Genomic DNA, 14,093 nt, shown 5'->3' on the forward strand with positions numbered 1-14,093 from the left:
CTCATCTTCCAATTTTTTTTTTCAAGTGAATCTGAACACCCCAGAATTTATATAAAATATCCCATTTTCTAAAATGTTGACGATGAAATAAAATTGTGACGACGAAACAGAACGTGCAACAAAGCTTGTCCACTGGCCGCATCGGCCTGTGGCTCTCGAGTTTATAACCCCTGTACCAGGGCCTATTTAAAAGCAGACACGTTAACAAGAGAGTTTGCATATATTAACTCAGTTTAATCATTATCAATTCTTAAACAAAAAATTTCCTCCAAGAGACAATAGTTCACAGTAACTGCAAAGCTTACTCACAATTTTTAAAAATACCAGTCATGCTTAGCATTCAAAGAAGATATGGTAGAATAACTGTAAAAACATTTACCAGGAACATCAGCTTCTGACTTTAAAAATTACAAATACTGAAGCATTTTGGTATCAGACACAGTAGGTTTGACATTGTATGTTCATTTTGATGGTTTCTGGAAGTTTGGAAAAGTGTACCTCTCTAATTGGATAAAGCGCTTACTCTAAACTAAACATTTTCAAATGTAGAAAACAAACTAGCAAGCTACACGTACAAAGGAAAGCCCTCGAGGACAAGCCGTCCACATGTTGAATGCCAGCATATGCACCATGGATCCTGGAAGACTAGAATTGATATACACTTGGCCTGAAGTCTTACACTCCAGGCTCGACAATGGAGTCTGCATTCACCTACACATTAATGACAAACTCTGGGTTAGTATAGGAGAAGCCAGCAAATTCATTTTGGTCCAAGTTCATGATGAAGAGTTTATCGGTAGGCGTGAGTTCCACAGGCTGTCTGGTGAACTCTTTGTCGAAGTTGGAGGTGTCTCGCTTGTCTCTCTGCCAAATGGAAAGCAGACACATTAACACAGCAAAGAAGGAAACACAGCCCACACCTGCCAGTTAGTGGGAAGCCGATGACATCTCATGGGCAGACTCAGGAAGAGCCCTGTGCTGAGTTCTTTAGCAGGTGTTATGCTCACACTATCCCCTGCCTTTCACTTCATATGGTATGTTGGCTTCAGGAGAGAAAACTTGGTGGTGGTTGTCTAAGAAAGGAAACGAAACACTGAATTTCTTTAAGGATTGTCATAAAGTGGACTGTGGGTCTGTGTGTGTTCTGTTTTCTTTGGCTTTGAGAAGAACTGAACTGGAAACTACTCCTTACCATGTAAAATGTCACAGAATTAGTCATGGGATAGAGCGTCCCAGAGAAAACCATCCAACAGCGACCCCTGTGGCGAGGAGGCTCCTTTCTTTAAAAAGGAGAGCAGCTGTACAACCACTCAGTTGCCAAGAAGATGGAGTGAGTGGCATGTAGGGACATCACATGACTGACTGCCTGATGAAAGGAGCTGACCACTGTCCACCCCACATCCCCTGGTGCCAACTAGGCTTTGAAGGGAGGCTCAGAAATCCACCCACAGACTAGAATTTGGGTCTTCATCACCCACAGGCTGTCTCCAAGGATGGTTACAGCACAGCATGTATCTAGTCAACAAGCTATAAGAACAAAACCCAAAGCTTAAAGTAAGGTCTGTAAGGGCAGCCTTAAAACAAACAAAAATTTTATTCTCCTGGTTAGCCTGACATTTCTTTTTTTGGGTTGGGGGGGCATTCATACCAGGTTACTAACTACAGTTTGGGGCAACTTTTCCAGGGAACGGCAGAGTGTGGGCGAATAAACACACCTCACGTCTGTATGATGTTCTCACCTGCTCAGGGTCCCGCAGGCTCTCGTTCCTTCCCAACCTCACCACCCACCTGGGGGCAGGAGCAGCTGGAGTCCTCACTCCCCCATGGTTTGACATAGGAGAAAACGGGTGCAGGAAGATACAGTGACTTGCCCAAGGTTGCACAGGGGGGTAGTGATCTTTACATGACCATATCGCTCTTAATTAGGGCTCACCTCAGTCCCTCTGACTGGAGAAAGAGCCAGGGGGACAGCCTGATGGCTGGTTTATTACAGGACTGCCGAGGAGAACACCTGGGTCTGCCTCGCTGAAGCCAGAGCTGGGTCAGATTGTAAAGAGGGGGAGGCTCAGGGAGTATTGGCTGATTTGCTGGAGTCCAGTCAATTGTCATTCATGTCTTAGGTTTTGCTCCTAATGGGTGATGACTGGTTAGGGTTTCTCATTGCTGGGCTCACTCCCCTTTGCCAAATACCTCTCACAAGAATTCCTTCTTTCAGGCTGTCCCTTGAGATAGGTAAAATGTCCCTATGGAGTTGCTACTTAGTTGTGTTGTATGTGTTGGGGCGTGGGAGTGAGGTGGGGTGGGGGGGCAGATAAGGAACACACTTCAGTAAGTGTCGCCAGACTTCAGTGGGCTCAAGATGCTGATGGAGCTCTTTTCTAGACGGTGGGCCATCTCCTGCCATGCCCTGTCCATTCCGCTTTATCTTGTTCTGCCTGCTGTCAGCCTGTCCTGTGCTGTCCCAGGCACGGACTGTGTTATCTCCTCGGGTCAGAGAAAGCCTCAAACATCACCCCTTCCTTTAATATTGCCTGTGCATTCCTCCCTGGGCCCTACAAGTCATACCTCAGCACCCTTTTAATTGTCTCCATGGCACTTACATACTGTCAGACATTGTCTTACTTATTGCCTCTCTCCAGGCGGGGAGGGTCCGTACCTGTTTCTTCACTATTGTATTTCCAGGGCCAAGAATAACGCTTGGCACACAGCAGGCTGTCCACAACTATTTGTTGAATGAATCAATCAATGAATGGAGATTGACTAAGGTGAGCCTCTTTGCCTCTTGCTTTTTTCCCAACATATCCTTGTCCTTGAGTCAGAGGCCCCATTCTATAGCAAAGCAATGAAATTGTTCCTGTTGATTCTCTGGGTCCCTCACATTGGCCTCTGCTCACTTTGAGCCCCAGTGTGGACTGAACTGTTAGGCCCCTTCAAGGTCTGAGAGCTGCGGGGCTGTATGTGGGCCCAGGTAGATTTGGGGCTAGAAGGAAGGCTGTTGCCTCCTTTCAGATCTCCCCTGGGAACATCAACCCCATCTGGTCTTCCCTGCCTCTGGACATCCCTGGAGGTTCTTACCACCAGCCTCAGCTTTCAGAGCTCTTCCCCATCTGTTGTGCTGGTTAGGTCTCGTGCTTCAAATAGCCATGTCCAAACAGAATCTGCCATTACGGATTTCGTGCTGTGGGCAGATCCCTTTAGGAAATACCCTGAATTATACCTCCAGAAGGTGGGAGAGGATAGGCCTCTCTTTTGGGACCATTCTTTTTTGGGTGGATAGCATCTGAAGCCACATGAGCAGAGTATCACTCAACCAAATAGGGTTATTAATTCCGCTGGCCTCCTATTGATTCCCCAAGGTCATCAGGACCATGGCCCTACCCTTTCTTAGTAGACGAGCAGGTTAGTGAGAAGTCTAAGAAATGGCAAGAGGGATTCTTGGATCCTGGCAGACAATTAGCCATGGCTAACATGGACTGTGTTTAGGTTTCTTTGGATTTTCTTAATTTCTTTTTAAAAATTCTTCCTTAGGGGCGCCTGGGTGGCACAGCGGTTAAGCATCTGCCTTCGGCTCAGGGCGTGATCCTGGCGTTCTGGGATCGAGCCCCACATCAGGCTCCTCCGCTATGAGCCTGCTTCTTCCTCTCCCACTCCCCCTGCTTGTGTTCCCTCTCTCGCTGGCTGTCTCTATCTCTGTTGAATAAATAAATAAAATCTTAAAAAAAAAAAAATAAAAATTCTTCCTTAATTTGAGTTCTTTTGGAAAATCTCAGCTTGTCTCATCTAGAAGAACCAGGCGGTGTCAAGCTGGGAGCAGTGTGCTAGCAGGACAGGATCCCCCTGAGGGCTGGAGAGGGTAATGCCTGCAGGAATCTGGATGAGAAAACTCTAAGAAGCAAGGTTCAGCACTCAGAACTGAGCTGTAAAACCAATTCCCTCTCTCCATATGAGTACCCATCTCTGCTCAAATCTTGGTGATTCTATGGTCTGTTCGAGCATGGAGACTGTGCCTTTGGCCTTCCGAAGGAAACCCACCCCAGCTGCCATCTAACTCCTGTCCTTCCCCACCCATCACGTTCAAGGATTGTTCCAGAAATCTGGGCCAAGGGGGCGCTGCTGCATTTCCTCCTTCAGCCTCAAACTATGGTCTACAGAGAGGAAGAGGTGCCCTGAAGACTTCTGATGACTTTTTCTTTCTTGTAAGAATCCTCCCCTGACTAACTCAGAGACTGCTTATCTCTACATCACATCGCGCTTTTAATTACTTGTTTAACATCTGCTGCCCTGGATTGCATCTTTGGGGTTCCCCACTGTGCTCCTGGCACCCAACAGAGAGCTTGGCACACAGTCGGTGCTCAATGAATGCTTCCTGGATGAATGAATGGGGAGTGGAATATGGGGATGACTGTGCAGAGAAGTGGAAAATCCTTCTTCCTGGATAAACTTGCAAAGTATGGCCTGGAGATACTCATAGGTCTCCTTTGGACTTGAAATGATGATGGAAAAGGAAATTGTGGGGAATTCTGACCAAGGATCCCTCACTTGCACAGAAGCCTTCGCAGGCCAACCCTCAGCAAGGTGTGTTGGGGGAACTTTGGCTTGAGTACCTCTTTCTGTGAATGATTCAACTTTTGAAAAAAATAACGACAGAAATTTGGCAAATGTGCAGTGTGTATATACAATATATTCTTCCTATCTATCTATCTATCTATCTATCTATCTATCTATCTATCCATCCATCCACCCATCTATCTATCCATCTATGTCTAGCTGGCTATCTACCTATCTTACAGTGTTCTCTAACATTGTCTCAAATAATCTGTCAATGGCCCAATGCTTCTCCATGGTTTTTATCTTCCTGAGAGAGTAGGTCCAAGGAAAGACCTGGTGACCCAATGGTCAGACAAAGGACCTCAAATAACCTGCCTGTTGGCGGGCACGGCTCAGAGATGCCAGCTATAAAGCAGAAAGAGTCCTGCACTGAGTCAGGGAACCTGGGTCTGCGCCCCAGCTGGCTGACCTTGGGCAAGTCACTTCCTCTCTCCAGATGCCAGTGTCCCCAACAAGAAAATGGGGGGAGGAGGCTTCTGCCCCGATTTCCCTCCTTCTCTAACTTCCTGAGCTTGTCAGCTGGAACTTGGGGTTTGCCCCACATGGGGTCTATATTGCTACCACAATGGAGAAGTGGAGGGCAGACAGGAGTGAGCCAGGGGCCTCTGCCTATATGGAAATACCAATCATGGGTTTCTTAAAGATGAGAAGTGTTTCTTCAAGAACATTTGTCAAGTTTGTAAAGTTCTCCTGATGGTCTCTTAGAAGCTCTGGCGGTTCTGGAAATCATTCAACTTGTGATAAGAAGTCTCTGTAGGGCTGCCTGGGAATAGAAGGAGGCAGTAGGCAAGGACGGGGTACCACCTGCTGTCCTCACTGGCTTGGGCAGAAACGGGATTTCTCCCGCCCAAGGGGTTTCCTTGGCTTCTGGGGGCTCACAAAGCTGCTCGCAAGAAAGAATATTTAGTCCAAGCTGGGAGGAGTGGTGATTTTGATAAGAAAATCAAGAGCCCCAGCCATGCTCCTAGCTGGCCCCTAAACTTGACTCTGGCCTTGACCTCCAGTATCGTTGGAAGCCCCGGCCAGCTCATCCCATCCCATTACAGGCTGCCAGGAGCCCCTGAACGGTCCCCAGACTCTCAGACCGGCGGAACCCGGGGCTGAGGTTAAGCTCTGGGTTTAGTTCCTTTCCGTCCTGAAGGCTCAGGAGGCCCGCTTGGCAGTTTGGGTCCACATTTTTCAAAGAGAGTTGTTTTTTCTTGAAATAGCATTTCTTCTTTTCTTTTCTTTCTTTCTTTTTTTTTTTTTATTGTATCTCGATGCTAGAAAAAAAATGGCACATAACAGATATCCAGATACAAATGGACATTTCCACAAACATCTTGCAAAACAACATCAGAGTGAAGAATACAACCGTCTACGTTTCAAGAAACGGCGTCTTTCTCAGAGCGCTTAGTTAGCTTTCCAAAGCCAGCAACAAACCTAGACAAACCCCATCCGCACGGGCATGGGTCTGCTAGGCTCCAGGGCCGCCTTCTTGACAAATCAAAGCGGGTCACTGTGGTTAATAACAGTTGGACACAGATTTCAAAGCATGTGTAACAAAGTGAGTTTTTTTTTTCTTTTTGCGTTTGAACAACAACAGAAATAAAACCCCAAAGCAAATAAAATTTGAAATGTAATGTAAAACCATGGTCCTCTGGGACCTGGCTAGAGTGACCATGTCTTTTCAGGGGGTGATGCCAAATGCCCTTTGCAAGGAGTTTGAGGATGAAGGTGATCAGGGACAGAGAGTATCAGAAATTACAGCATGGAGGTGGCGCCCAAGCCGGTTGCCTTTTGACTGACCCCTTGAGGTCCTTTTAGATTGAGACTGTCTCAAAACACCCTCTTGGCATTTTAAAAGGGCTGAGATCATCTCCTTAACTTTGAGTCTAAAAAATCACAAATGCGATTTTATTTTTAGCCTGTGCACCGCACAGCTCATGGTGCCCCCAAACCAGGCAGAATGGAGGAATTCCCTCTACGTCAAAGCAACCGTCCACTTGCATGCACACCAAGCTCCAGGTCCAGGAGGGAGAGAATGCTGCTAGCATCCGGTGATCCACTCATCTGTAGGAACAATCTAGACTGGATGCCTGGAGTTGGGAAACGTGTGAAACGGGAGCGTTGGAAGAAAGAGAGAGAAAGCAGGCATTGTTCTGTCCCCACGGGATCCGTGGAGCGGCCATGCTGGGGAAAGTCAACGGCAAGAGGATGGCTGCTGATGTGCTCGTTACGCAGCAGCATTTTCGGTGTGCCGTCTGCATCATCCCATCTCACAGAGATGCTCCAAACTACCTGAGGACATTTGGTTTCTGAAACATGGTCACTCTAGTCTCATCAGCAAATAAAACATGGATGCGACGTGGCAATGGAAAGAAGAGGTGTCACCACAACAGCCGTTGAACTTGAATGACAGAAATGAAGGACGGAGGTCTACACATCTACTTAGCTCTTGACTTCAGGTTTTAAAAATTCAGAGTTAACAAAGGAAAATCCTTCGAATTCTGACTGGTCAATATTCCTGATGACTTCCTGGTCGGGAGGTGTTAGGACTGGTGGATGGCGGGTGAAAAACCGGTCGAAGTTTTCAGCATTTCGCCCACACTATGAGAGGGGAAGAAAAGAACTTGTGGTAGGTGGAAAAAAAAAAAAAAAAACACAAAACCAAAACCAAAAACCCAAACAAAACAGAACCAAATAAAATGGGGCGTGGCTTGCTCCCCTGCCTCAGAGAGAGGTTGTTTCAATGATCAGAAATGAGAGCAACATAAAATGCAAAATTCTCATGACCTTTGGCGCATGACCTGGGGCTCCCGACTTGTAGTTTCCAGGGCTCGTGAGCTGCCCCTGGTGTCCTCTGGGCAGTCAGGAGCTGCATGGCAAAGGCATGAGATGGTGGGGCTGGTGGCATGTGGCGTGTCCCCTCCCCCCATCCCCGACCATAAGGAGTCAGCCAAGCCCACCTGCTGAAAGAGATGGGATTAAGGTACCGGCGATGTTTCGTGTGCCACCAGATGCAAAGTAATGAACCCATCATATGTCACCTGGGAGATCCTGTTATTTAGCAGTGGATCCCTCAAAGTGCTTTCCTCTGGCTGCTGGTCAGGAACAATGGACGTGGCCGGCTCCAGAGACACAGAAGTTTACAAACTCTAGTCAGTGGACACGGATCTAAGACCTGGGTTTGGTGCCTGCAATGGCTGGCCGCCCATGAGGCCCCAGTTGGTTGTATAAGACCTTGACCCTTAATCACAAGAGGCCATCAGGCCAACTCAGCCACTCTCTCTCCAAATGGGAGCGGAGGGTGTGGGATGAGACAGAAGCCAGTGCTTGGTGGGGCAGTTGGGTTCTAGACAGGAAACCATCATCATTTCTCACCCATCCTGGGGTCCTTCTGTACGCAAAGGTCTTCGTCTGAGGCAGAGCTGTAACGTGTGTCTGCACACGCACACATGTGCAGGTCTGTACACGCCTGCACGCACAACCTGCCACCCAGTGAGAAGACACTCAGGCACTAAATCTAGTATTCTCAGGTTTTCACCGGCAAACACGTGCACAGACGTCGAAGTATCTGAAACACAGTGTCTACAGCAGGTAACCGTAAGCTAATAATAGAACAGTAGTAGTACTAGCAGCTACGACAGCTAATACGCATTATACCTTTGCTATATGCCAGCTCCCCTAGCATACTCTGCTTGCATTATCTTGTTCCATCCTCCCAATGACCCAATGATGGGGGAATTATCCCTGCTGGACAGATGAGGAAACCAAGGCCAGGGAGATGTCATTTGTTCGAGGTCACATAGCCACCGAATAGCATAGCTAGTCACAGTGCTCTGACGTCAGAGCCCAAGCCCCTGGCTCCATTCTACATGAATGGTTCATAGGCTGAGGAGGACAGGACGAAGTGAGGCGGGGCTGGGAAGGGAGAGAGGAGGAGCGAAGGATGGGGATGAAGAGGTCTCTGGTTTGAAGGACAGTGAGAATGTGCTTGCGTCAACCCCAGAGACAGAGAAAGTGGGAAAATTCAGAAAGTCGGCTATTTCTGTTGGGACACAATGACACTGAGGGACCAGGGAGCTTCCAGGAGATGACCTGAGTGGGTTAGAAGTAAAGATTCTGGAGCTCAGGAGAGAGGTCTTTAAAAAAAAAAAAATTGAAAGGATAGAACATGGAAAGTGGAAGAAATATAATAATAATAGTAATAAAAACCACTGAGCAGTTTCCAGGCAACTGGCATTTGCTCAGCATTTCACATACATCACATTTTGCTTCACACAACCGCCCTGAGAGGTGGGGATCTGATTTCCATTTGCCAGTGAGAAAATTGCCCCTAAAACCAAGATTGGGAAGAGGAGACCCAGGAGGGGGCACCGTCAGACAGGCTGGGGACTGTGAGAATCCAGGGAGAGGCGCTGCTGGAGCCGAAATATCTCTGAGGGGTCAATCAGGAAAGTCATGGAAAATGGGCCAAGGATGAAAGGATGAGAAGATGAAGAGCTGTCACAGAGCTTGAGTCATGGGCAGAGGGAACGTGAGTTGAGAAAGGCAAGGGGTGCACCCTCCCCCTTTGCTCTTTCAAGCCCCACAGTCAAGGGAAGCAGGCATTGGGTGTGTGTGTACGTGTGTGCACAGGACTCAGCTCCCAGAGGGCCTCAAAACTCCTGCTCTGTTCCTGTTTGGGACAATTCTTTTCAGCCACGTTGATATCTTTGCTTTGGGTCTCAGGAAACGAGAAGTGCCACCCCCCCCAACCCTGCCTGCCCGCCATACAATCGGGACTTGGAGTCTGCTCTGCTGGCTGGTAGGGGAAAACTTCTGCCCATAAAAGGATGGGCCCTCAACACAGTGTGGTCAGGATCACCGTCCATATTCTTTCATTTTTTTGCATCTTTTTTTTCATTTGAGAAATATTTATTGAGTACCTACTATGTGCCAGGCCCTGTGCTAAGGGTGTTATACCAAATCCATGCCTTGTGGAACTTGCATTCTACTGGGGAAGAAAGGCAACAAACACACAAATAGAAGTGGAACTGTAAATGTGCATAGTTGTGCTAATGCCAGGTGGGGGAGGCAAGTGGTATTAAGAAAAATAAAGTCAGGCCAGGGATACAGAGTGAAGAGAATGTCATTTTTGATCAAGTGGTCAGCTCTGAGGAGATGAACTTGGAGCCATTTGAATGTCTGGAGGAACAGCATTCAGGGGAAGTGCATTTGCAAAGGCCCAGAGACGGGCACACTTGCGTGGCTGAGTCACCCGACAGTGGTGAGGTCAGTGTGGCCAGAGCGGTGACCAAGACACAGAGGGGCGAGAGGGGTGAGAGAGGGGGCCAGGGCCCAGATCATGGGCCTTGCTGGCCAAGGGACGACAGAGGGTTTCCATCTCTGCCCGGTGAGAAGTCGCTGGAGGGTTCTGCACACCTGGCATGCTCTGACTAGGGTTTCTGCATACGAAGCTGACGGATGGGCGAGGGGCGGGGGGTCAACCGGGAGGTGAGAGACGATGGTGGCTCAGAGGAAGGTGCCCTTGGGGGAGACGGAAAGGTGCATCTGGACTGAGGGGAGAGGTGGCAAGATGTGCTGATGGGTCAGAAGTGGGGTATTCTAGGAAGAGAGTGTCTGTCGGTGACCCCACAACTTTGTGCCTGAGCTCCGTGGCAAGTGGGGGACACTCGGGGTAGAGTGCCTTCAGGGGGCCATCGGGCACTTGCTTTCTTGTTTGATAGTCTGAGCATCCAGTGAGGATGCTGAGGGTATGGGGACTGAAGAGGGCCGGCAGTTAGACTGATGGCAGAGGCCCTGGGGAAGCTAGAAGCCAGCTGTCATCATCTGGCGCAGAGAGATGGGGGACAGGGCCGAGGGGCAGTGGTGGACACAACCCAGAGGAGCGGGAGCCAGGGACTGGTGGTTGGGAGTGAGCCAGCACAGTATAAGGCACACCTGTGTGTGTTCCTCTTTGGCCTGGGTGCTGGGACCCAAACCAGCTAGCGTGGGAAGCATGTGAGTGGAGACCTGGAGTCTTCGGGGGCCATTTTTCTTTAAAAACCATCAATTTCCCATGCATACCAGAAGGCTGCTGCTTGGCCCGGGCCTCCCCAGAGGCTGTGATAGGAGACAGAGAAGCGGCTCCTGGCAGCTCTGAGCCTCTCCCCCTCCCCTGCCTCACCGCCCGCCCCCCCTGCCTCGGAGAACAATGAAATCTTTAAGTGAGATAGCAGGGAGGAGATGCAAAGCAGGGGTTAACCAAGGGGGCACAATGCAGAGGGAGCGTGATTTTCCTGCTAATAAGCAGCTTACGGGGCTGGCAGATCACAGCCTTCCTAAGTGTTTCCGTGTTTTTCAAATGGAGCTGTCACTGCCCATTAGCTTCAGGAGCACTCCCTAAATGGAGACGTCAGCCCTTGGGAGGCACAGCCCGGATCAGCTCCGCACCTGCCATGTCCTTGGAGAATGGGCAGCTCTGCCACTGGGATTGAGCAACACACGCGGCGTGGACCACACCTGCTTCTCTGGCGGTCCTGGGTGGGGACTGAGCCTCACTTAGCTCCTGGAAGAAACCCCACCCCCTTGTCATCAGGGCACAGCCCTGGAGCTCCCACAACAGCGACGGGGACCCACACCCGCTCGGTTATTGAAATCGCACGGCACCTCTTCCCAGGGTGGGAGAGGGGAGTGAGGATTTTGACTTGTTCAATTGCGCCTCCGAATCTGAGAACCTAGACAGTTTGAAAAGCTTATCTGTGAGCTGTTACATGTGAGCTCTTTTTTTCTTCCCCCTTCTTCTCTTCTTTCTAATTTCTGTTTCATTGTGTTAATAACAGCTCCGAGTCTAGCTGTCGAATGTGGAGCTGGCTTAGTCATAGCAGCCACGGGGATCTTTCAGACGCCAACCTGGATATGTCACTTCTCTGCAATGCTCCCCGTTGCCCAGGGCCCACGCTCCTTAGCATGGCTTACAGGGCCCTTTCGGACTTGGCCCTGGTCACCTGGTCACTAGCTCCTCACTGCCCACTCTCTCACCCCCAAAACACCTTCTAGCTGTACTCTGGTCCCCAGGTGTCCCAGGACACTTATGCATTTTGTCACCTCTCAGCCTTTGCAATGAACTGCCTCCTCCGCCAGGAACACCTGCCTCCCACCCTGTCCGCGCCCCCCCCCCCCAACCAGGGCATTTCCTACGCATCCTTTTTGTCTCCAGACAGATGTCACGTCCTCCAGGAACCTTTCCCTGGACCCCTCCTCTATACTCCTGGGTTTATCCCACCAAGATACAGATGTTCATCAAAAAATTTTTCCAGAGGGGGGGGAAGTTGACATTCACTATCCACCAATAAGGGAAAAAGTTAAATAAATAACAATACACCTCTCTGAGGTGTTACCAAGCAAAACACCTTTAAAAATTAAAAGAAGATTTAGAAGAATAGTAAGTGACATAGTTACACAGAATTACTAACTGTATACACTGTGTTCCCATGCTATAAATTATACACACAAATGTGCAGGCTCACAGGTACTGCAGGTTCTATATATGCTTATAAAGACTGCACAAGTTACAGATTGTTTCATCTCCTCCTTTATCTTTTCTGCTTGGTTGTGTTTTTGAAAATCTAAATAACAATCAGATTTTTTTTAATAAGAAGAAAACCCCCCAAAGCTACTTTAAATGAGGGAGCTACTGCTATTTGGGTGCTAAGGTGCTTCTTCTGCCTGGCTGTGTGTGCTGGGCACCAGAAATACAATGACACACAAGAGGGTCCCTGTCCTGGTCATCATGGAGCTTGCAGTTTAGCAGAGTAGACAGATGCACACACAGGCCACTGCATGGTACCATGTGACCACTGAGGCACGGAGCACAGGAGTGAGGAACCTAAGAAGGGCCAGGAAGACTTCCTGGAGGAAGTGACATCTAAGCTGAGTGTGACCAGAAAGAAAGACACCGCTTCTTTGGAGGAGAGAAGGAAATTGCCCAGAGAGGACAAGGAGGTGAAAAGAGGGTAGGGACAGAGCAAGATGCTGGAGAAGAGGAAAGAGCCCACCCCATATTGCTTAACCAGGCTTGATGGCGGGAGGCTGATGGCACAGGGGAGTTTCCTGTCTGGCCTCCGTCAAGACAGCAGGGGATCTTCGGGAACCCAAACTAGAAGGTCACAGTGAACATATATACCCAAGCCACACAGCCTAGGTAAAAAGACAAAAGAGTCTTTTTCTTGGGGCGCCTGGGTGGCTCAGTCGGTTAAGCGTCTGCCTTAGGCTCAGATCCTAGGATTGAGCCCCGAGTGGGGCTCCCTGCTCAGCGGGGAGTCTGCTTCTCCCTCTCCCTCTGCACTGCCCCCTACTCATGCTCTCTCTCCTCTCTCTCAAATAAATAAAATCTTTTTAAAAAATAATCTTTTTCTTCTTTTCTAAATGTGCAAATTCAATGAAATTCCGGGTCCCTTTCATGCCTGACAGACTGTCGTCCACAGCAGGACAACACGGGAGGACCCACCCAGGGAGAAGCAGTCAGCTGAGCACGGAGCTGTACACAGGTTGGATCATTTTTGGGAAGTCGTTTGTGGACCAAGGTTTCTCTCTGGAGCAGAGTCAGACAAGATGCAGTGGAGAAAGAAAAGAAAGATGAAAGCTCCCGTTCCTGTGACTGGGTGAAGATTCCTCACAGTCGGGGCATTTGATTTCCTGTGTCTGCTTAGTTAGAAGAAGTCAGCAAGACAGGGGGCTTGCTGGGTAGCAAGTCTCATGTTTTGTTTTGTTTTATCTAAAAATAAGATGCCATGCCTTGTTTTCCTTCCAGATTTCGGTCTAAATGCCATCTTCTCAGAGAAGCTGTCCAGGATCACCTCCAGACAAAGTAATCCTCCCCTCCTGTTACTCTTCCTCAGAGCATCCCTCTCCCTTCCTGCACAGGAAGTAAACTATCCAAAGAGCCCGATCTAAATGACATGTTTATTTCTTGCTTCTCTGTCGGGGAACTAGAGTCCCATCTAGACTGTAAGGCCCGCCGAGAGCTGAAGTCACACCATGGGCTTCCCGGGGCTCAGCACAGGCTCTGGCACACAGTAGGCACTCAATATTGTCGGCTGGACGGATGGCTGTGTATGTTAAGTGCATATTATTAGCCAGATATTGTGTTAAGTGCTTTGAGAGGATTATCTCATTTAATCCATGACGTCTTTGCTGTACAACAAGGAAGGGGTTTAGCGAATTTAAGTGCCTGACTATGATTTGATCCCAAATCTGACAATGATCTAGACTCTTCCATTAGCCTTGTACATTTCTTGCTGAAACAAATACGTTCAAAAGCACCCAGGAAAATCAACAACCAAACCCTCTGTTATCTCACCACCTCGATACCTTCCTTATGTAACATTTTGGTGTGTGTCCTGCAAGACTGGATGAATAGATGGAGGGATGTTTGTTTCTCTTGAAACAAAGTATAGAATCATTCCTTTGTTCTTCAGCCTGCTTTTAAGAAATGAGATGAAATACACCCTTGTGAACAA

General features: G+C 48.7%; 1 protein-coding gene across 2 annotated transcripts in view; it reads right to left on the bottom strand.

The window, feature by feature from the left end:
* Positions 1-213: 213 nt before the first annotated feature.
* The window catches only part of PRKCB (protein kinase C beta), a 315,575-nt gene continuing 301,695 nt past the window's right edge, over positions 214-14,093 (bottom strand). Inside the window, exon 17 of one of the 2 annotated variants that reach the window (XM_045776452.2) lies at positions 214-864. In XM_045776452.2, the coding sequence (XP_045632408.1) occupies positions 712-864 (153 nt within the window). In that variant the 3' untranslated portion in view covers positions 214-711. Of the gene's footprint in view, positions 865-1,575; positions 7,198-14,093 lie in introns of those variants that run through there. The other variant, XM_045776451.2, reaches the window with a different exon arrangement.

The sequence above is a fragment of the Ursus americanus genome, chromosome 2 (genome assembly GCF_024610735.1).
Source record: "Ursus americanus isolate L20-20 chromosome 2, mUrsAme1.1.p, whole genome shotgun sequence".
Lineage (NCBI taxonomy): Eukaryota > Metazoa > Chordata > Mammalia > Carnivora > Ursidae > Ursus > Ursus americanus.